The sequence below is a fragment of the Thunnus maccoyii genome, chromosome 5 (assembly GCF_910596095.1).
Source record: "Thunnus maccoyii chromosome 5, fThuMac1.1, whole genome shotgun sequence".
NCBI lineage: Eukaryota > Metazoa > Chordata > Actinopteri > Scombriformes > Scombridae > Thunnus > Thunnus maccoyii.
Genome location: NC_056537.1, coordinates 1,288,758 through 1,312,573, shown reverse-complemented (window position 1 = coordinate 1,312,573; position 23,816 = coordinate 1,288,758). Strand labels below are relative to the sequence as shown.

Here is a 23,816-nt window from a genome sequence, read left to right as displayed (position 1 = left end):
CAGTGTCACTCATTAGCATACTAATTAAAATACCATCATCTCCCACAGCATACAGATCCTCCCAGTCCTCCCACTCACTTACACGGCTCCCTCTGGTCTCTCGCTGACCTCTGACCCCTCCACGCTGCCACTATGACACTGATTTCATTAATCCTCGCTGCGCTCAGATGTAATTAACAAGCTGGCGGAGCGGCTGGAGGTGAATATCAATCACTGAAGTGTTGACGATGTGGGCGGCAGCTCCTTCATCCTCCCACATGTTCAGACGTGTCCGTCAGACGCAGCAGCAGCAGCAGGAAGCTGCAGGGTGTTCACGTTAAAAATGAACTGCCAACTAAATCTGAGCTGGTTTTATGATGTTGACGTTAATGATGAACAGAGTCTCCTCCTTCTGTTTATGATGAATAAAGTCATTTTATTTAAGTGCTTTTAATATTTAGCCTTTTTCTAAAGAAACTGCTGCTTCCCTGAGATGAACATCGACATGTAAAGATGACTGAAAACTAAAGTTAGTCATAGTTTTGATATTAAAGGACGAGTTCACAATTTTTTAAACAAGTGTGTCTATAACCAGCAGTCAGGTTTCCATAGTAACAGTAATGTAATCATTCCTCCTGTTCATACTGGATATTAAAGATCCTTCAAATGTGCTTTAATGGAAGTGATGGAGGATAAAATCCACAGTGTGTCCACACAGTCATTTAAAAGTCTGTGTGAAGCTTCTATTCAGCTTCATCAGTCTGAGTTAGTCATATCAAGTGGATATCTGACACATTTACAGTCTTTTTAAGCATCACAGTGATTTTTCCCTCTAAACTTCTCACATGCTTTCATTTCAATAAATGTTCAAATGATCCAATATTTCAGCAAAAATCAAAGATTAGAGAAAAAGTCCCAAAACTGAAAACAGATTTGTGTATCAGAACTTTGTTTTTTCTTCTTTCCTCTCCCATTAATCATCTCACCACCCCTCAGATTTATCTGCTGACCCTTTGGAGGGGCCCCAACCCCTAGGTTGGGAACCACTGGACTAAACTAGCTAACTGTATATAAAGTAGTGTAAACTAGCTCCACCTCCAGCAGCTACAACAGTAACATGCTGCTCTAACACTGATGCTTCACTATTAATAATCTAATGATGTCATATATAATAATATATCAGTCAGAGGGACCAAACCACTACTTTTACTGCAATACTTTAACTACATCAAGCTCATAATACTTATGTACTTTTACTGCAATACTTTAACTACATCAAGCTCATAATACTTATGTACTTTTACTGCAATACTTTAACTACATCAAGCTCATAATACTTATGTACTTTTACTGCAATACTTTAACTACATCAAGCTCATAATACTTATGTACTTTTACTGCAATACTTTAACTACATCAAGCTCATAGTACTTATGTACTTTTACTGCAATACTTTAACTACATCAAGCTCATAATACTTATGTACTTTTACTGCAATACTTTAACTACATCAAGCTCATAATACTTATGTACTTTTACTGCTATACTTTAACTACATCAAGCTCATAATACTTATGTACTTTTACTGCAATACTTTAACTACATCAAGCTCATAATACTTATGTACTTTTACTGCAATACTTTAACTACATCAAGCTCATAATACTTATGTACTTTTACTGTAGTAGGATTTTTCATGCAGGACTTTTACAGTACTGTGTTGGTACTTTTACTGCAGTAGAGGATCTGAGTTCTTCTTCCTCCACTGATGATGATGATGATGACAGAAGTCCTTCAGCAGCAGAATAAAGAGTCTTTGCTTGTGAACAGAGTTCAGTGAGTCTGCTTCACCGTCTCACCTCTGAATCATCTTCGGTTCGACCTTCGCCGACATGAACGTGATATTTTGACAGATCGTGAACGCGGCGCGGCTCGGTTTGGCCTCAGAGGAAAACAGCTCCGGCTTCATCCGACTTCCTGCCGCTCGCTGCGTTAAAACGTCAGGAAGTCGACAGGAAGCTCTTTGTTTCCTCTTATTACCCGTCGGCAGAGTATCGCTCTCTGTTTCTTTGCGGCCGAGCAGCAGTACATCCTCTTCTCGTGGCACCTTTTGGGAAATTAATTCATTTTTTGCTAAAGTGTCTTAATAATTACAGTGACATTGAGGTTAATTGCCTAATCTCTATTGCCATGGAGGCATCCCGTTGAAATCCCCACGCAATCTGTTCCAGAAACAGCAGCCAGAAGATCCTCTGTTACCAGAGGGGACGCTCTGACCTAAATAAAGTTTTTTTTCTCTCCAAAAAAAAAAAAAAAAAAAGCTCCAGCAGGTAGCGAGCAGGGAGCTCAGGTACGCTGTCGACTGTCATTAATTTCCCACTTTGATTTAACGCTGGAAACTTGTTCTGGAGCAGAGGGAGGGAGGCTGTCGGAGGTTTCTAAAATATGGAGGTCCGGTGTAACAAAGTCAGCCAAGGACTCCTGTTAGCAGAAGCAGAAATCAATTTCTGATAACGATGGATTATTCATTTAATAACCAAACTAGTTTTTAGACCTTGAACAGACAAACTCAGAGCAGGTTTCTGTTTCTGAGCCGTTTAGATTACAGTCAGTTATTATTCCTCCTGTTCATACAGCTGGATCTCTGACCTCAGAGTACCAACCAGCTGCTCGGAGGTCTGAAACTAAAGGGGACAGAGTGTTTGCAGTCGGGGCCCTGAGGGGCCCAAGACTCTGGACCGATCTGCCCCAGGACGTCAGGACTGTCTTTTATTTCTTGTTTTTATTTCTTGTTTTATCTGTTTGTTAAAACTTAATGATTTTATGTCTGTTTTATTTTGCTGCCTTTGTAAAGTGGATTTTGAAAAGTGCTCTATAAATAAAGACTATTATTATTATTATTATTATTATTATTATTATTATAATAATAATAATAATAATAATAATAATAATAATAATAAGAGATCCCTTCATGATGCACTTATGACACTATTAGCAGTCGGATCAGTTCATCATTCCAAACATCATTTTTATGTTATTATGTTCAAAGAAATTGTAAAAAACAATCCAAAATTTTCCAGAACTTGTTAGTTTGTTTTGGATGAAATATTTTATCTTTTCAAGTCGTTAAACTGCTTTAAATTACAAAATCATCTGGCTAAATATTCCAAATACATCATTTAGGATCAATAATCTGACTGATCAGAGACATACGTTAAACAGAAAACCTTTCTGGTGGTTTTATTAATGCTTCAAGTGATGCAGCCTGGTTGGACTGATGTGAAGTCTAAGTTTGAACTAAGGATTAAGTTTCTGAACTTTCCTCTTCTGTTACGAGACTTTTTAAAACATCGTAACGTCATCAAAGTTGTTCCCTTTGTCCAGTTAAAGTCCGACTGTAACGGACTCTGTACTGGATGGAAACACACACTCAGGGTCGACATTAGATATTCAGATGACAGGTCAATATGTCTCACACACACACACACACACACACACACCTGACACCCAGAGGGGCGGGGCCGTACCGTCACCGTGGCGCCGAAGCTCCACTGCTGATGAATGCGACCTGCATCCAGAGGTGATGGATGTTGGTTCTCACGGCGAGCAGCAGACCCAGGGTGGAGAGGGGGGCGGGGTCATGGTGGACATTGGCTGGTACTCTGTCCAGGTACTGTGACAGGAAGTCGCCCGCCCCCCCCCCCCCCCCCCCCCCCCCCTTCCCCTCGGGACAGTCCAGCGGGCGTGTCCCCGCCAGGAGTGAAAGGTCAGTAATCTGTGATTAATAAGCTGCTGAGGACGACACTGACCTGACAAACACACACGACTGAACGCTGCACTTGTGAGGACACTCGCTGATATTTCCACAACTAACACACAAACAAAATGTCCTCACTGATCACAATTTCATAAAAATGTCACCAAGCTTCCGGAAATGTTTCCACTTTTCAAAACAGCTGTCAAATAAATGTTGTGGAGTAGAAAGTACAATATTTCCCTCTGAAATGTAGAAAGTAGCATCACATGGAAATACTCAAGTAAAGTACAAGTACCTCTAAACTGTATTTGAGTAAATGTACTTAGTTACTTCAGAGCAGTAACAGTCTCACTCAGCTGTCCGTCATGTGGTCGAACACAAACGGCGGCCGCTGACAGCTGGAGTGTGATGTCATCGCCGGCGAACACTTGCTTACAGTCGGTGACATTTCATTTTTCACAGCTGATCAGTCGGCCCTTCACCCGCTGACACCGCGGCATTCTGGGTTGTCAAGAGTCACACTGTCTACCTCCGTGCTGACGGGCCATTTATCTCCGTTTGAAACGGTTGGCGCTGATGGTGGCGTCGGCCCCTTCGGCGCTCTGACGGCGGGAAAAAGAAGGTGAACAAACAGCTTTTTCAGAATGGAAACGTCGAACGTTCAGCAAAACGTCCTCCGGGGCAAACAACGCATTTAATTTAGTGTTTAATAGGTTGTCATAACATGGCAGACGGTTTGTGACAGTGATTGAATAAACCATTACCTCCCCTCCTGCTGTGGCGGTGTGGATGGGAGGGGGGCGAGGGGGGGGGGGGGGTCGGACTCATGAATACTAAATGTGTCTTTGAATAAAACAGCAGCGTTTCACACCTGCAGGAAAATAAACTGTCACCAGTCTGAATGCATTAAGCTTCATTGATGTTAAACTAACATACAGAGATAATGTCTGAGAGTTACATGTTGCCTTCAGATCAACTCACCTTCAAACAAGGAAATATAAAGATTCAACAAATCTCTCTCTGCTATTGTTCCAATAACTTATACAGTTTACAGGATACATTATAATAAACTAACTTGTACTATTAGTTATTTTAGGAAATGATTAACTCTCAATATTCACAGTTTGGTAGGTTATCAGTGCAGCAGAGAAAACAAAGACATTTGGTCCTTTATTCTGAATTTGAATTGTATTTTATTTCTTTTACTGTTCTATTACCGAAACTGCAGTGGAAAAGGAAACAAGCCTCTGTTTATGCAGGAAGTCAAGACACCTGCTGGCAGCTGTTCTGGAGGGGGGAGAGGGGGAGAGGGGGGGGAGAGATAACGGAGCATGTTTTAATAACAATGTTGCACTCGGTCAGTGTTATGGGAGGATCGTCCAGCTCTGGTCTCTCATTTGTCATTCTGATGGCAGCAGCACTACATGAGCATGGGTAACCAGGGTAACCAGGGTAACCAGGGTAACCACAGTAACCAGGGTAACCAGAGTAGCCACAGTAACCAGGGTAACCAGAGTAGCCAGAGTAGCCACAGTAACCAGGGTAACTAGGGTAGCCACAGTAACCAGGGTAACCAGGGTGACCAGAGTAACCACGGTAACCAGGGTAACCAGAGTAGCCACCGTAACCAGGGTAACCAGAGTAGCCACAGTAACCAGGGTAACTTGGTTAAGCCAGCTAGCATACATCCATGAGCTACAGCTAAGTGGAGAACAAAACATTCCAGGTGGAACTTGCGCTCTAGAATTATTGTTCAGGATTATTAAAGTGGATTATTAACCCTTTCATGCATAGTGGTCACTACAGTGGACAGCTATTCAAAAGCCGTTTTCTTCTATATGCATGGGGTTTTAATGGTATAGTTGCACATCAGCCAACACAGTGGACTCTAGTGTGTCATCCGATATGCTGCCATCCACTGGCCAGCCTTTGTGAGTGCAATACAAATTTCTCAAAACCAAGATGGCCGCCTGCCGGCCAGAAATGCTCATTCCTAAAGAGGAATAAAAACATGACTGAGGTTATCATAATTCATGCATGAAAGGGTTAAACTATTCTGACCGTCATTGTTTGGGTCACAGAGTGCACCGAACCGAACATCCCTATGGTTCAGGATGAACACGTGGACCGTTACGGCCCTGTCAGAGCCAGTGTTGGGCAAGTTACTTGAAAACTGTAATTAACTCATGATCACACATTACTCACTGTAAAAGTAACTTTACTTATTACACAGCAGCAAAAGCAACGCGCCATATTACTCATTACTTTACTTTTGTTACTTACGCTGCATCTTTTGTATTTAACACATGAAACAGAAAATGAGACGTTTGTTTACTGACCATCCAACAGCTAGCGTTAGCGTAGCCGCAGTGATACACGCAGCACTGCAGACGTCCTGACCTCAGCTGCACGATTCACACACCTGAACTCTGAACTAAACCAGCGTCAGGTGACTGCTGAATGTAAGCGTAGCTGTGGCTAACGTTAGCAAGAACACACAACATGTGAATAAGACATTTCTCCTCCGGATCGTCTGTCAGCTGATCTCAGAGACATCAACCCTCCATTCCTGGTGTAAAAGTAACAGCATGTTAATGGGATTAGTAACTGTAATGTGATTAATACATTTCAACTATTGATACTACAAAACACTGACCAGAGATCATAATATCCTTAGAAAGTCAGATGGAATCTAAAAATATGTTAATCGTGTCTGTAAGTTCAGATTTGTGACCCTGATAAGAAGCCAAAGTACAATAATTAACCTTCTGTTGTTTTGTGAACAAGCATCTTTTAGCTCCGTCCCCAACATGGAGCATCAACTGATGAAGATGATGACTACCTGATGTCTACCTGGGACCTGTCAGCCTTCTCTTAACCTTTGACCTCTGAACTCTGTGGATCCATCTGTGTTCAGTAGGTGTAAACTGCGTTGGGAGCAGGAACTCGCTCACTGGCTCGTTCCCACAAATTAGCGGCGACCTCTGAGGTCGACTAACAAGGTCACCGGCGATTGATTTGTTCCCATATTTACTTACATTAACCGATCATGAGCTCAGAAGATGAATTACGCCACAAACTGTTTCAGACAAGCCTGCTGGATATTAATTTATAAGCTCTGATTCATATATTTATAACTGCAGTGAGTTATTAGGCGGCTGCTGAGAGCAAGAAGAGGAAACATGGAGGAGAATGTAAAAGTGGAGCAACGAGGGCGGACGACTCGATGCAGCTCTGAGATTAGATGGAAACTATATACAGTATTTTTTTTATCATACCAAAAATACAAAGTGATGATAACAATCTATATTTAGTTGTTTGTAGGCAGTACATAAAATACATAACTGTGTATTATTATTTTTACATTTGTATAAGAACAAGTATATAGCATGAATTTAATGCTTTAAAATACATAAAACTCAACATTTAAATTGATATGAAGCTGCTCAACAATACATATGCATACACTTTTATTTTCTCATTAAAGTTAAACAATACAGAGAGTTTGTGACCATTAAATTGGATTTAATACATATCAGACTCACACTGTCTTTATTGTCAACCCATATACATAAATATACATACAGGAGCCTTTGGTGCAACAGTTTAACACGTAGACATAAAACGTAAAGACATAAACTGAACAAATCTGTGCCTAATAGTGCAAGAGAGGAAGACTGTAGAGACTGTAACACAGGACAGTAGACAACACAACACAACAACTCACAATCAAACACACCATAAACGTTACATAAGACAAGAAGAACCAGATCATCACTATAATACACTTTAATGTAGTTTCACACAGATATTCTGACATTATGAAGTATTTGTTGATGTATTTGTCAACAACATGTAAAGAATGATTATATGTTTATGGTGATAAACCAGTAGTGTGTCACCAGTATAGAGAATATACTCTGTACTGAATACATGTTAGTGTTTGAACATAAACTGAAGAGTTTGGAAGTGAGGATGTAAACATGAAGGCTGCAGTCACTGAACGCTGTCGCTGTCACAGTTTGATCCAGAGTTGTTGCTGTTGTGTCGACAGTTTTGAAGAAATTATATTTTTTTGTGGGTTTTTTTTTCATAACCTGGCAACCAAAAAAATGATCCTTTTATTAATGCATTACTACATTATGTATTAAAGGGTGCCTTATCAGAAAATGCTTAAAAAACATTGATAAAGTTCAAATATATAAAGTTCCAGTATTTGCCATTGTGTTTTATGTAAATATTGACCTCGATGAAATGCTGAAGGAGTCCAGCAGACTATTGACAAGCTGCATACAAACACACCTGATGACTCCATCTACACTTCCTTTACTACATTTATATATTTAATATAATTCTAACACAGGGGGGTCCAGATATCAGATCTGCAGAACTGGTCTTCTCCATCTCTCACAGCGTGGCCGTTGGGATTGACACTGGCCAGACAAGCCAGCGGTGCTCTCAACCCCGGAGAGACGATGCTTCAACCAGATAAATAAATTAACACTTAATGACCTCTGTGGGTCGTCTGAGCTGTAGCTCCACTGAAAGGACACAAGTTAAGAAGAAATACGTTCACGTCACAACAAAGAAAGATCACCAGAATTAAAAAAATAACCTTCAGTCACACACACCCTGAGTAGCCTGAGATAAGATAATAAGATATTCATAAATTGTGGAGCCTAAGTGTCCAACTATTCAGTAATCCAGCTAATGTTACTCAGCAGGTGTTTTCATGAGAAATAGTTTCATATCTGTACGATATAAACTGAATAACTTATTCAAATTCAGATTTAATGAATTGTTTGCTGTGTGACCACAGACAGCTGATCTCTGTAATACTTAGTATAGAGTTATTGTGTAAGACTGTATTTTATTATATTGTGTGATCAAATTAGTTGTTTAACTTTCTGTTCATCTATTAGCAGTACAGGAAGTCATCCCACCATCTGTTCTGTGTCAATGTTTGACTTAAAGAAATTGTCTCAGTTAATGTGTATTAGAGCTGGCGGGCCGGGGGGGGGGTTAAGGGTCGGGGTCTTCCCAACAGATAAATCTGATCTGAGGGGTCATCAGATTAGTAAACGGATAAAGAAAAATACATGTAACCGATTATTAGCATTAAGTGACTTTAAGGTATGTGTCCTTTGATCCTTCAGATACCAGATAAGGCATCACTGGCTCATTAACATCTTGCCTGATGTCAGTGAACCAGTAGATGCAAAATAACGTCTTCTTAAAACTAAATTATTTTTATTAGTAAGCTTTATTTATGCAGGAAATTATTATTGAGATCAAGATGTCTTTATCCAGAGAGACCTGAGAGGTTCCATACACACAAGAAGACAACAGTCATCAAACAAACTGAAAACCATCACAAACACGATGAAGAACAGCAGCTAGTTAAACTTTAAAATCTCTCAGAGGAACAAGTGTCTCTAACTTTAAGCTGTGTCGCAGTTCATCTCAGTAGTGAGGTGCATATTACTGGAAACCAGTCTCCCCCAGTCCAGAGTTTATTCTCTATTTAGAGCACAGATAGGTGTTAGAACATCAATAGTTAGTTTTTTTTAGTTTAGAACAAGTTTTAAATCAGTCATTCAGGTCACATGTGTCAGCACCTTTATGCAGTGAAGCACCTGAGCTGTTTTCCTTATTCAGGGGATTTTGCCTGAATTAAAGGTTAATTAAATGTGTGAAAGAGGTGCAGTAATAAAATGATCTTCACCAGGAGACTCTCTTGTGTTTCACTTTATCATTACATCATATACTTCTGAGTATGTGGCGGGTCTGAGTTGAAATTTGCTAACATGGTTCATGTCTTTGCCAGTGTGTGTAGACGGGTTATCAAACAGGTTACATGATGCAATGAAATGGCTTTTAGTAACAACGGGCTCAGTTTCAACATGAATTACTGGTGGGAGCAGTGTGGCGACAGAGTGTGGTTCAGTTACTGCTGCACTTTGAGAAGGCAGATAGGTAACATTAATATTAATATTCATATTCATATTCATATTCATATTCATATTAGTAGTAATAGTAATAGTAATATTAACAGTAATAGTAATAGTAATTTAATAGTAATAGTAATATTAATAGTAATAGTCAGATTTAGCTTTTCTTATGAAAGTGATGACAGGGTTCCTCTGCCGTCTAAGTCTCTGCCAGAATCTCTTTAGTTTATTTCTATAGTGAGAGCAGGTTCAGGAGAAAACTGAAGCTTTGATGTATTTTTTATTCTAAACATTTTGTGAAGGGCATGACTGTCAGCAGGGTGAATACTGTAGGTTTGAAAAATAATGCAGCGCTGAGTCTGGCTCTTGAAAACAACATGTTTTTCCAATAAATCATTGAGGAAATTCTGTGTTGAAATGCTCGAAGTTTCTCTTATTAATAAATACGGATTGGTTTTCTTTATTTGTGTGTTTCTGACACAAACTACTGGTCACTGATATTCAGAGCAAGAACGCCAGAGGCAGAGTAACATGCCAAGAGAGGATGTTGAGAGAAACGATTCTTTACATAAATTAATACACCACCTCCTTTACTTCTCCCATCACATCTAAACAAGTTACTGTAGAGAGACCCAACGTTCTTCCATGAGCAGCACCTGGTGACAGCAGCCAGGAAAAACTGCCATTTAACAGGAAGAAACCTCAAGCAGAACCAGACTCTGGGTGGACGCCATCTGCTTTGACTGGTCGGGTTGAGAGAGAAAGAAAAGCAGAATAACAACTAATAATAATAATAATAATAATAATAATAATAATAGCAGGCGTTGGCAGTAATGGTTAACTCCACATTAGGAACCTTGGTACTCAGCCAGGTTTCTGGAAGAATAAAATGTCTGGTGTGGTTTCATTTAATACTTTTACAAAGTCCTGATATTTAAGTGCAGAAGGCAAAATCCATGACAATTTTTAAAAATCATTTCAGTAACATTAGACGTGTTAGCAGAGGCGGTGAGTACTGATATATGTTAGATTCTCCAGTGTAGCACTATCAGGTCTGTAGTTGTGGTGGGACAGTTGTACAGAGCTGTGGATAGTAGGATGGATATATTCAGGTGAATAACTGTAGTCATTTGCTGGATATCACAGTAAGATGCATGTTGAGAGAAAGTAGTCCGGCTCCGTTCCTGTTTGGGTGAAGTCCATCTCTGCAAAACAGGTCCACACGAGGCCCAGCGAAGCCACATGTGAAACTGTTTTCTCTTTAACAGAGGGCAGGTAAAAACAACACAGCTCCTACTGAGTCCAGGACAGTGTTGGCCAGAGACATGTAATCCAATTTTAATTTGTCTGATTGTTGCAGTGAACTCTCATTTGATCCACATGCAGGATAACAGACGATGCACTGGGACGGTCAGTTCAAGATTCAGTACTTTATTGACATAGAACTTAGTTATTAGGAATTTGCATCAGTTTGCTCATAACAGAACAACAAACTATCACAACATAACAGTTAAGACAAACAATAAGAGCATAACCCCCCCCCCCCCCACCCCCATGAAACATTACATACATCTGTGGATGTAAGATATTAACAGTCCAACAGGAGAGTCTAGAGCAGAACAGGAATAAAACATCAGGTGCTTTGCTTTCGTAAAGTGCTGATGCAGAACTGGGGAGCCATTTAGTAATTGAATGGTTCTTCAGTAAGTGCTGTTGAGGAAACAGGATGTCTTAGTTTCAATGTCTTTTTCCTGAGGGGAGAGTTATTAAGAGGGGTTTGGCAGAGTGCGTTGAGTCCTGTAGTATTTTTAGACCGTTGCGCTGAATGCGGGTCCCGTAGATGTCAGAGATGGGGGTGAGTTTGTAGCTGATGATTGATTGATGAACTGCAGCATCTCCTCTCTGGACACCCCAAACTTTCTGAGCTGACGCAGGAAAAAAAAAAAAAAAAAGAGTATTTGGTGGACTTTCTTTGATCATCCCATTTCAGAGAGCAGGAGATTGTTGTTCTGAGAAACTTAAGGCTGTCCACTCTTTCCACCTCCAGGTTGTGATGGTCAGTAGCAGGAGAGCCTTCACATCCTGCTGAAAGTCGACCACCAGCTCTTTAGTTTTGGAGACGTTCAGTTCCAAGTTGTAGAGACAGTCAACCAGAGACAAGACCTCATTTCTGTATGCTGATTCACTGTCGCATGAAATCAGCCCTACCACTGCTGTGTCATCAGCAAATTTAAACATTTTGACAGAGACACGATGTGAATGCAGTCATTTGTGTACAATGAATACAGGAGAGGTGATAGTACACAACCCTGAGGGGCACCAGTGTGTTTATGTGCTGGGCTTTAGAGAGCCTGTTGTTAATTTTGACTACCTGTGTTCTATGCTGTAGAAAGTCAAAAATCCAATGACATAAAGAGTGATGAACTCCTAGTTGCCATATCTTATTTAAACATTTTGTAGGTAAGATTGTATTAACAGCAGAGCTATAGTCCACAAAGAGAAACGGTGCATAAGTAGCTCGAGCTTCTGTGCTGCAGGATGGAAACAGAGCGACACGTCTTCCTCTGAGTTTTCCATTTCCATGATGTGGGCTGATAGCTGCTGGGCTGCATCAGTCACTGCTGCTTGCAGAGGTATGTAATGAGCGACTAATATGATAGAAGTGACATCTCTTGGCAGGTAGAATGACTGTATTTAACAGTAAGTGTCTCCAACACCGATGAGACAATGAAGTAGGGCAGGCTATCAGCAGCAGTTTGACAGCTGTAGAGCAAAGGAAGTCGACAGATGATTTGTTTTTTCTCTCCATGCATCTCTTACCACCAATTCAGTCCAAGGAGTTTCAGTAGTTGAGTTGATCAGATGGCAGAGCCATATCGCGCTGATGGGTTCCAGAGAATAGTGTCTGAGCCTGAGAGTTTAATCAGTGATAGTTGTTTGGCTTTAGCCGCTGCAGTGTCCATAAAACCAGAGAGAAGTTTATCTTTCATGTGAGTTCAGCAGACAGCTGTTTGATATCGTCCCTCAGGGTCTGAGTCTACCGGTTAACCTTCTTGAATCTGCTGCAATCCAAGCAAGGCATCCTGTTGCTGTTAGCTTAGAGGCTAGTTTGGCTAGGCTAGCGAGGTGGCTAACAGCTGGTGTTTGTTTATGTTAGCGGCTGATTGGTAGCGCTAGCAAGCAGTTCCCAACACCAGTTTCATACCAAAACAATGTAATCCAATGTGCAATCTCAGAACCCATCAGCTATGTGTAACGATGATATTTCGGGGGTTCCAGTATTGCAAGTGGATAACCAGATATCGGATATCCAGGCCAAGACTTCCTCTCCCGTGTGCTGGTCGTTATTTACAGTCCAATTAGCAACTTGAGATGGTCCAGACGACATTTCAGTTAATCCCCATAAACAGATGTTTACCGTCTACACTTGTTCTGTCTTATTAACGGCTCTTAAATTGCACCAACCTGGATGAAAGGTGCTATACAAATAAAGAAATTTAAACTTAGTTGCTGCTCGGTCGTAAGACACGTTTTAAAGATATTTATTAGTTTTATGCAAGACAGCCTCAGTGTGTGTTAGAAACCTTGTATAACCTTATATATATATATATATATATATATATATATATATATATATATATATATATATATATATATATATATATTCTGTCTGAAAGTTGATCGTCTGTCAGTCTGTTGTCAGCGACGTCTCAGGAGGAAACATTTTTATTTCAGATGTTAAAGCAGCAGGACAGACTTTTTCTCTCCTGAACTCTGACTGACAGATAAATGCTTCTATAACCTCCACCTCTCTCCTCCATCCTGGGCGGCTGGTGATTGAGCGGGGCGGCTGCAGGGGTCAGAGGTCAGGTGTCTTATCAGTCTGAGCAGAGAGGATGAAGCCAGAGATCAGAGTCCCAACAGAGACAAATCTATTAGAAGGAGAGAGATGGAGGGAGGAGGAGGTAATACCATCTCTTAACTCTGACTGCATTGACCGAGTGTGAGGTGAATTTTACAGGCGGTGCGACTGCAAACGCACTGGACGTTCTCTGTAGCCGCTGTAGATCAAGACAAAGACAAGTCAAGTTCAAAACGTTTCAGTGTTTGGAGAGAGCGCTCACTGGAAGATTCAACTACGATTCTTTCTGCCAGGCGATCACATCTTCTCATTTCCCTTCATTCATTCATTCAGACAACAGGCCTCCTGCTAGAAGCGCTCGTACGAACAGATTCATTCTTAAGAGGCTTTTACGAGTGATTTAAGAACATTTCATTCAAGCGGTCCAGATCTGTCAGACGAGACATGAACAGATAGTTTCTGTGTCTCTTCAGAGGGGGAGAAACACTTGTTTGATTGAGTTTAAATATGATGCCAAAATAAACTAAAATATTAATATTAACTAAAACAAACATGCAAAATGTATACTCTGTTCACCTTATTATCATCTTCATGGCTGCCAGTTTACTTTACTTACTAGAGTTTGTTTTTTTTAAGGTGAGTGTTAGTGGCATATTTTGACAGTGTAACATCAGCTACTGTAGGCTGTAATATTCTCTCCTCTAATATCTCTAATATATGACGCCTCTCATATTAGTCATGGAGCGCTTTGCTTTAGAAAGACGTTTGAAGCATCTAACCTCATGTTTCATGTCGTCTAATGACTGCTGATTCTCCTAAATAAACTTAACTTGAAGCTCTGCAGTGTGAAAAACATTTTTGTGAATGAAACTCGCTCACAAACGGAGCAGAACACGGAGACATTTTAGGGCCGTCAATGATGCGAATGATCAGTTCTCATGAACAGGTGACGTTCATCAGGCTGAAATGAACAATTTATGACAAGTTCAGGCAGTTCAGGCAGAGAGTTTGTTGAATCCGACTGGGAACACGTACGAGTTTTAGGACAAAAATATGAAAATGTTCATGAGTTTAAAATGGTAATTATACTTTTTTGTGGAAAAAACATATCAGACATTATTGGTCCAAGCAGAGTGTTTTTATATGTCTTGATACATGTCTGGAGGGGATCTTTAAACACCTTGTCATTGATTGATTGTTATATTTTGTTTCCTTGTAAAGCACTTTTGGCAGGACTTGCTGTGTTTAAATGTGCTCTTCATATAAACTGTCTTGCATTTTTTTGTTTCATCAGACTTTTATTAATAAAAGTCTCTCTGAGTTTATGAGTCTGCTGATTTCTGGGAGACAGAAAAAGACAACAACAGATGCATCAAACTGAGAACTGAGAATGTCAACTTATATTAAAGTACGATATCTGAAGTAATGAACGGGATGGTCGTTATTTACTCCTCAGTTTTGAGAGGCCAGATGAACATTTGACAGGCGGCTGAAAGGAAATTATGAACAGAGGGTTGGAGGAGGAGGAGGAGGAGGAGGAGGAGGGAAGAGGTGAAAGATGGAGAATTGACAGAGAGAGTGTTGCACAAACAATAATCAGTGAAGGTCAGTCTGAGGCCGAGCAGCTGACAGAAGCTTTTTAAATGATGAAAGAAAATGAAAAATTGAAAACGAGCAACTTGATTATCCTCTCGTCAGCGGCCTCAGTGATGCATGGAGAGGACGGACGGCCTGTTTGCTTTTCATTTCATTACAGAGGGAAAAAAAAACCCTAAACCAGCTAAAGTGAGCAGGTTCATGATTGAATATCGAGAAGATGACATGACTCTGGATCTGACCTTGAGTTTTTTTCAGACGTCAAAAAGAAGTAAAGTTAAGTGGGACGTTTTGATGGAGGAGCAATCAGTGGATCAAACCTGCGAGAAGATTCAAACTGAGAGATAATCTCCATTTATAGAGAAAGAAAACATGAGAATACTCGGTCGCCGTGCAGCCATGTTAGTACATCTGACACTCATCAAAGAATTAATACAACTTCACTTATTACCATAGTAACCAAAGTTACATGTTGTAACTTGTTTAAGTTGCATACAAACAGACATGTTAACTCCCAGAAGAAGTACTCAGATCCTTTACTCAAGTAAAAGTACCAATACAACAATGTAGAATACTCCATTACAAGTAAAAGTACATAAGTATTATGAGCTTGATGTAGTTAAAGTATTGCAGTAAAAGTACATAAGTAGGAGTCTGTGTTTAGTCTGGTGTCAGAATCGGTCCTGACTGTTTTCACAACATCAATTAACAGCCACATCGTCAACCTCTCCAGCGTAACACCTCCCTCCTTCACCTCAGAGCTCGGTTGGCATGACGGCGGCGGCGGCGGCGGCAGCAGAGATGGTGTCAGGCTTTCAGCAGCCTGCCTTACAGTCATATGTCACCCATAGGTGTCCAGCACGGGTAGGGGAGTGGGGGAGGGGATGGGGGGGGGGGGGGGGGGGGGGGGGGGTTGGGGTCTTGGTTAACAGGCTGTCTCGGCTCTGGATGGATTTCTCTGCCCCCGTTTCTGAAGTCACAACACATCCGTCTGTCACGCAGGAAATGGATGCAGCCGGGTGTTGATGTTGTGTTTGTTGGTTGTTGCTGTAAAACAGATTCATGTTTGTGTGTTATTGTCTGTTTTGGACAGAAAGCCCATAATGCAGATTTAATGATACATGAAATACTGACACAATAGAGTGAGAGAAACCTTTTCATGATAACAACAAGATATTCACATGATGAGAATGTTCAGAGATGAGAAGAGAAAAGAAACTGATGGAGTTATGAAGAACAGATTATAAGAATAAAACTAAATTCTGTTCATAAAGTGATATTTCTTTTGCATGTGGACTGCATTTATACAGCGCTTTATCAAAAGTGCTTTACATTTGTGCCTCTTTATTCACCATTAATGCCCAGGGACCCCAGAGGCCAATGTTTACTCATCATTTAGGTCATCTAATCTAATCTGATTAATTGTAAATTAGTCAGAAAATTGCACCACTGGAGAAATTAACATTTGTTTTAAGACTTGAACAAGACAAGTTTGAAAGCTGCTGGGAATCCTGGACTGAGTATGTATCACCATTGAACTATTGAACTATGTAGTACTGAACTGTGCAGATTAGTGCATTAAACTGTGTTTGGGTCTGAAAGAACAGCTCAACATGACACAGAAGAGAAGCTAATTCAGGCCTCTGGATCTGACAGGAGCCCAAAAAGCATTTTTCCTGCACACAATCATGGGAAAAGGAGCAGATACGTTTATTTGAGCATCACAACCTCTGCAGAATGACTTGTTGCACTATCAGAATTTGATCCGTTCAATCTGATCTCATTTGGAAAGTCTAGAAGAGCTGCATGATTGAATTGTTTTATCACCATTCAAGTTAGCCGGAGGGCTAAATTGGAAGTTAGTCGTCTCAGTCGGTGGAAGTCTCTAGTGAGCATGCTCCACACAGTGAGCCCATTGAGCGTGCTCAGTATGTTTTCATGCGGGTAATTTCTTTACAGCAGGAAGTGGCTTTTTTGGCTTCATGCTCTGCCTCTGATGTCGTGTCCAGTTCTCTTCATACGTCCATGAGGTGGAGTCGTCCAAACACAGGAAACAGTGGAAACTGCATTCTTCAAAATAAGGCTGTGCTTCGATCCATATTAGATTTTACTGAGATGTACAGTTCGCTGTTCATAATATAGCAAAACAACACACTGCTATGCTAACAACTCAGCAAGCTAGCTGACTAGCATGGTAGCTAAAATCTGCTTTTCACTGAGTTCAAACAAGATAAAAACTGACTTTAATTGGTGTTTGTATCAGTATCATTCATAATTGTTCTGATAAAATAATCAATTTGAATGTTTCATTTTGACATTTGATGATCTTTCAGCTCCTTTGACTTCAGTCACAGAGCAACAAGTTTCAGACTGATTTTTGAAATCAAACCTTTTCTTAAATTTTAGGGCCAATAATACAAAAATTCAAGAAATAAATCTAAACAAAATGTTAACATCTGAAAGAATAGTTTCATGTTAATTTTTGACAAAAGGGTCAGATAAACCGGATCATTCCGAGGTAAGTAAAGTAAGTAAGTAAAGTTTATTTATATAGAACTTTTCACAGACGATCAAGTGTTTTACATGAACATGATGCCACAAAGAAATACAGAGAAAAAACAATCTGTAATAAAAAATAGTTAAAAAAAACCCCAAAAAAACCAGAGAAAGTGAACAGAAAAATACACAATAAAAGATGAAAATATAAAATGTCAACTACTACTACAACAGGAAACTCTCAAGTGCCTGTCTGAAAAGGTGCGTTTTAAGCTGCTTTTTAAATGAATAAGCAGAATCAGCAGACCTTACAGCTGCAGGCAGAGCGTTACACAGCTTAGGAGCCACGGCCTCATAAGCTCGACCACCACGAGTCTTAAAGCGAGTGCGTGGAACAGAGAGCAGATTATGATTGTTTGACCGAAGAGAGCGAGCAGATGTGTACGGGTATAGTACAGAAATCACAAAATATCCCCAAAAAACATTATAAAACCCTTCAAACCTTCACTGTCAAAGCTTCACTTGGTTCAACTGTCATTTTCTCACTGAATCAGCTGCTTTACATGTTACCTGACTGCAATCACACACACACACACACACACACACACACACACACACACACACACACAGACAGCCGGTAACCTTGTACAAAGATTTATTTTTTGCAAGCTCAGTAGCCAATCATGTCAGAGCTAATTAAAGGTGTGAAATATGCTAATGAGCCCGCGTGCCAGCTGACAGATATTCAATGTTCATTCCATCATGCAAATGTGATGCAGCTGCATATTCTCCTGCTGTGTTTATGAATCAGCTGATCGATAAGTCGATTCGATGCTGCGTGTGTTTGATTGACAGCTCTGTTGAAAGATGACTTTGGCGTTAATAACAGAAAAGCATCTTAAGCATCTTATCAACTTTCTTAAGCCAACGAGATGTTTTCAAAAAGCATCGTAACTCTTTTAGAAATGATCATAAATTAATAGCAGTGCTGGAAACTAACGAAGTACATTTTAATGTTGCAGTTCATCAATGTGGAGCCAAATTTAGATACTTTGGGTAGATTAATATTAATATATATGATGCAGTACTGTTACTATTAATGCAATTTATTAGTGTATTTAATTAGTGTATCATGTTTTTATAATAATAAACTTTATTTAATAGTGTGTCATGAATCTCCAAATCAATGATTCAATTCAATTTTTGATTGAAAACTTTTTTTTTTTTCAGCTTTGCTGCTGTTAGACCATCAAGTCTTGATTTGTAAAGAACAGATTATTGGTTTTATGCCTTATAAACTGTCATTTACATTTTCAAATTCTTCTTTAAAAATACAGGCTACATGGTATCAGGTTTGATATAAACTGGGAATGTATCACACTGAGGCCATATGGTCAAATTTAAATTATTTATTTAAATGTAAGAACAATAATTTATTTCAGCAGCCAATCGGGAACCAAATGTTCAACACAAAAACAAAGAGAAGAGCCAGAAGATGGCAGAAGGATCATTTACAACAACAGCTTGAGTTAATCCTGGTGGGTTTAAGTCGTGTTGCACTTCGCAGACGAACCCTGAGGACACGTCTCCCAGACGTCATCAGTCCGGCGGGGACGACGTCTCGTTGTGGTGAAGATCAGGTTGTAGCTCGTTGTCTTCCTCACTACGGTAGGAAAGAGATGTCGTTTGTGTTTTAACTTATGAGTTATTGATCCGGGCAGTTTGAATCTGTATCAATATATTTCCAACTTTAGTTTTTCTGTTTGTTGTTTATACAACTCACAGGAAGGCAAAACGTTGCCACACCAGGAGGATTTCAAACTTCTGTTGTTTCTCCATCATCTCCGACTCCGGCAGCGGCCATGTTGTCCCGAAAAGTCGCACAAGCAGGCGGCGGGAGATTACAGGGAGAATCTCTGATCCTATTTTTGATGTCGAAGGTTGAAATCGAACGTCCGTTTCAATCAATTTTCAACTTATAATTGAGATCATGACACACCTTTAACACCTTTCACACAAAGTGCATAACACATTTTTAAAAAAGAGCAGACAATTTAAACAAGTAGAAAGTACAATATTTCCCTCTGAAATGTAGAAAGTAGCATCACATGGAAATACTCCAGTAAAGTACAAGTACCTCAAAACTGTACTTAAGTGCAGTACTTGAGTAAATGTATTTATCTACCGTCCAGGGCAGGATGGGAAACTGGGAGCCGACAGCTGAGCGTCGCTCTGATCTGCAGAGACACATCGATCGATCAGGCCGCCTGCAGGTTCGGACAGAACTGACTCAGGTAATTGCTGATTGAAAAGCACCTCCAGTCTCCCGCCTGTTTAAAGGTTATGTTGTCATAAAGTCACACTGGGCTTCACTGTGTGACTGTAGTTTAGTTGCTCGATCCATAAAATGTCTGAAAATAGTGAAAAACGTCAATCAGTGTTTGTCAAAGACCAAGACGACGTCCTCAGATGTCTTGTTCTGTCCACAACACAAAGATACTCAGTTTACTGTCACAGAGACTGAAGAAAGCAGGAAATATTCACATTTAAGAAGCTGCAATCAGAGAGATTTGACTTTTTTTTCTTAAAACAATTAATTATCAAAACAGTTGCTGATTACTTTAATAGTTGACAATCGATTCATCGACTCTATGTTGACTGATGTTCGTTCTGAGGCTCATTAAACATGAAAACAGTTAACATGAAGTTACAGCAGTTAGCTATAACACTGAGCTGACTGCAACAACATGCTAACATTTAGAAATATTATATCTACCATGTTTACAGGAACTTGGTTATAAACAAAAGTATCGGACAAATCAGGATTTTGATCTCCAACATTACTACAACTCATCCTGAGATGGACACGAACACGTGCACCAAATTTAACAGCGATCCATCCAATAATATGAACCTCGTGGTGCTACAGGCATCACCAAAATGATTAAGATCCAAACTCTTAGAAACATGAATGTCTGAGCAAAATATCATCACAATCCATCCAGTCGTTGTTGAGATCGACTGACTGGCTGTACACGTAATTAATTAATAATTCATGCTCTCAAATGACTCTTTCATGCTCTTGAATCAATCAATCAGTTTTTTCTAATTAGTAATTAGTGGGGAGGCCTCTGAGGAAAGACGGTTTGTGGTTTGTGCTCTTGAATTAGTAACTCTTTGCTTTCAAACTCTCAAATTACTTAATTTGTGCCCTAAAGTGACTTAATTCATGTTCTTGAATTTATAATTTGTTTTTCAATTAGTAATACAAATTCATTCATAATTTACTTGATCCTGAATCACTAAACTTTGCTTTCAAATTAAGAAATTAGACTCCATGAATTAATTAAAATAAAATAGCAGTAATAGTCCAGACACGTGTTCACATCCTCAGATAGTTTTTCTGTTAACATTGAGACACTAAAACAAGAAACCTGAGAGATTTCTTCATATTCTGCTTCTTTTATCGGCAGTAAAAACAAAATGAGAACTTGGGGAACTTTCTTCTGTAGTTTTTTTATGCTTTGAATTAAAAACTCTTCACACATCTCGAGACATTAAGCTCTTACTCTCTGCTGTCCCATCCATCTATTGACGCCTCAGCAGCTGTTTCCATCACTGCGAGTGCTTATTAAGAGCCTCTGGGTGACTCTGTGATTTGGCAATATCAGCACCGATCGACCTCATCGCTGGCAGGAGGAAGAGTAATGGAGCATCAAAAGTTTGGACATTTAGAGACGGGGGACCAACGAGGTCGGAGCATCTCAGCTGAAACCTGCAGGAAGTTTGACTGCAGATCCCGTTTTCCTCTTCGCGCTACAGTCTGAAGGTTCGGTCCGTGTCTGCTGTGATGTAATATGTAAATGTTTTTAGATTGTGATTATTCTGTTTGCTGCCATTTTACAGGAGAACTACCAGTCCTCCTTCAGCGTAACCCTCCACTTGGGCATCTTCCTCCTCCTCCTCCTCTTCCTCCTGTTTCTCCCTGTCGAGAGGATTCTGATGATGAGAATATGATGGATATGCAATTTATTGATGTTAATATTGGACAGAAGAAGTCGACTGAAGCTGTGGTCATTATTTTCAAAATAAAGTTCTTGTTTGTTCTGAATTATGGGTGTTTGTGTGTGACGGGCAAATCCTGAGTTACTCCAAAAAAGGAGTAAAGAGCCGTTATCTTTGTCGTCTTGAAAATTTCGCTCCCACAAAGTGATATTATGTATCTCGAAGGGATGAGCAGAGAATCCAGTATCTGTATTTGTATTCAAATAAAAGTGGAAAGAGGCTTAAAAATCCTGTTTTTGTTTTTATTTCGCTTTTAATTTTAGAAAATTGAAATTAAAATAAGTGTTCATGAAGCGTGTGTCAGTAGTTCAGCTTTATCTCTGTAACACTCCCAACTCCAGGACTGATGTCTAAATCAGGAAATGTGCGTCATGTAGCAGGTGGATGTGACTCCCCTCACTGAGACCTGCTGATAGACGTCACAGCGTAGCAGAGGAGAGACACTGAGATAGTGATGTAACAGACCTGCTCGCTGGTATTTGACATGGTTTGTTTTTCTTCCTGAAAACAAATAACTTTTGAAATATTTGTATGAAACAAATGTTCATAAAAACCCCACTAATTGTGCTTTGCTGAATAACGTGTTTGTATTCAGGCACACCCCTAGTATCTCGCCTACTGATGGTCTGGTTGATTTCTAAATGCTTCATAGTTGCTTGAAGGCCCCCCCCCCCTCCATCCTCCTCCTCTCTAATGAACTGCATGTCATCACCACAGTATGAAGGGTCGCTCTAAAGACTTAGTTCTACATTGTTCTACATTGCAGGTTTTTTTCGGTTTTAACAACACAACCTGGGAGCTCGTCCTCAGTCTCTAGTTGATCGAAGCGTTTAGAGACTAAACTGTGAGTCTCGTGTGTTCATGACCTTGAAATATAAACTCAAGGTCCAGTTTTTATCTGAGCTTTTATCTGTATTTCACTGTCTCGGCTCACGTGAAGACACTATTCACTGAAGGAGACATGACACGCAGTCGAAACCTCAGAAATCCAACAAGGGGACCTTTGAGGTGAGATTATTCGTCACACTGTGTTACTGAATCACTCTTCTGTTGGAAATCTGAGTGGAAAAACTTCCCAGATGAGTAAGAAGAGAATAATTTAATTCAATAAAAATATAATAAAGACTAATTTAATTATGCCGCTGTGTCTTTTCATCATAAATGAGCCGAGAGGTGATTGTAACTGGGATAATACGGCTGGTGTTTCTCCAGGAAATAGGTCCCTGCGTGCCCACTGATGATGCAAATCTCGTCTCATGAATCATCGATGTGAAGCGGCTTCAAGGTAAAAATACCCTCAGCTGACTCTCAGCCCCTCTGGAAACATTTCAGCTATGGAGCTTTTTTAATCTTTATTCAAGAACGTTGTCTTTCAATTTGAGAGCATGATTTATTGATTTCACGTTCTTTCCCTCAAAACCGTAACGTTCGCTCTCAAACAGCCTGTTTGAGCTTCGATTTGCTCAAACTGTGCGTTTCTGTCAGACATGTTGTTTCCTGCTCCAGCTTCAGCTCTTCTCTTCACACACAGATTTTTTTGTGCAATAATCCTGTCAAGTCCTCGACCAACAGAATGCCGTGTAGTGATGTAGTGTTGACCAATCAGATGATCTCCTGCCGCCTTGTGGATGCGTTTGCTTTACTTCTTAGAGGCAGGCAGTTACTCTCCGACAGGTCCATCTTTATTAAACACTTTCTTGTACGACTTTTGGAATAAAAGAACAGTTAATGTTTATACCAACGTCTGTTCTTTTTACTGCAATAGCAAGCGAGCAAAGTTTATTTATATAGCACCTTCACAGTCAAAGAAATAAAATAAAGATAAAGTGAAATAAAAAATAAAATCAGAATAAAGAAAAGCAAAGACACCAGATAAAATACACAAGTAGAGCAGTTAAGATAAAATAGCACATGCTACCCAAACGCCCGTCTGAACAAACATGTTTTTAGCTGCTTTTTAAAGGAGTCTATATTATCCAAGGACCTTAAGCTGGTTGGGGGCTGCTGACTGGAAGGCGTGATCCCCCTCAGGTCTTAGAGAGCCCTGCATGGAGGATCTAACAGCTGGACTGGTGCTGTAGGGATGCAGAAGGTCACTAATGTACTGTGG

General features: G+C 40.0%; 1 protein-coding gene and 1 long non-coding RNA gene across 3 annotated transcripts; one reads left to right on the top strand and one right to left on the bottom strand.

Annotated features, from left to right (window-relative positions):
• Positions 1-19,011: 19,011 nt before the first annotated feature.
• Positions 19,012-21,658, top strand: LOC121896817. The gene is made up of 4 exons (XM_042410846.1): positions 19,012-19,309; positions 19,427-19,581; positions 19,834-19,935; positions 21,548-21,658. The coding sequence occupies exons 1-4, from the start codon at positions 19,012-19,014 to the stop codon at positions 21,656-21,658; spliced, it is 666 nt and encodes a 221-aa protein (XP_042266780.1).
• Positions 19,036-21,297, bottom strand: LOC121896827. 2 transcript variants are annotated; one of them, XR_006096113.1, is made up of 4 exons: positions 21,211-21,297; positions 19,805-20,052; positions 19,425-19,563; positions 19,036-19,304 (listed from the first exon to the last, which is right to left on the bottom strand). It is a non-coding gene; the product is annotated as an uncharacterized LOC121896827 (long non-coding RNA). The 2 variants fall into 2 exon arrangements; XR_006096112.1 differs by having other exon boundaries at positions 20,262-21,250.
• Positions 21,659-23,816: the final 2,158 nt, after the last annotated feature.

Excerpts from the sequence above, each read along its gene's own strand:
- LOC121896817 (XM_042410846.1), top strand. The coding sequence starts at position 19,012 with ATGTATCACACTGAGGCCATATGGTCAAATTTAAATTATTTATTTAAA. Across the intron at positions 19,310-19,426 it reads TCGTTGTCTTCCTCACTACG|GAAGGCAAAACGTTGCCACA; the intron begins GTAGGAAAGAGA and ends TACAACTCACAG. Across the intron at positions 19,582-19,833 it reads TCCTATTTTTGATGTCGAAG|GGCAGGATGGGAAACTGGGA; the intron begins GTTGAAATCGAA and ends TCTACCGTCCAG.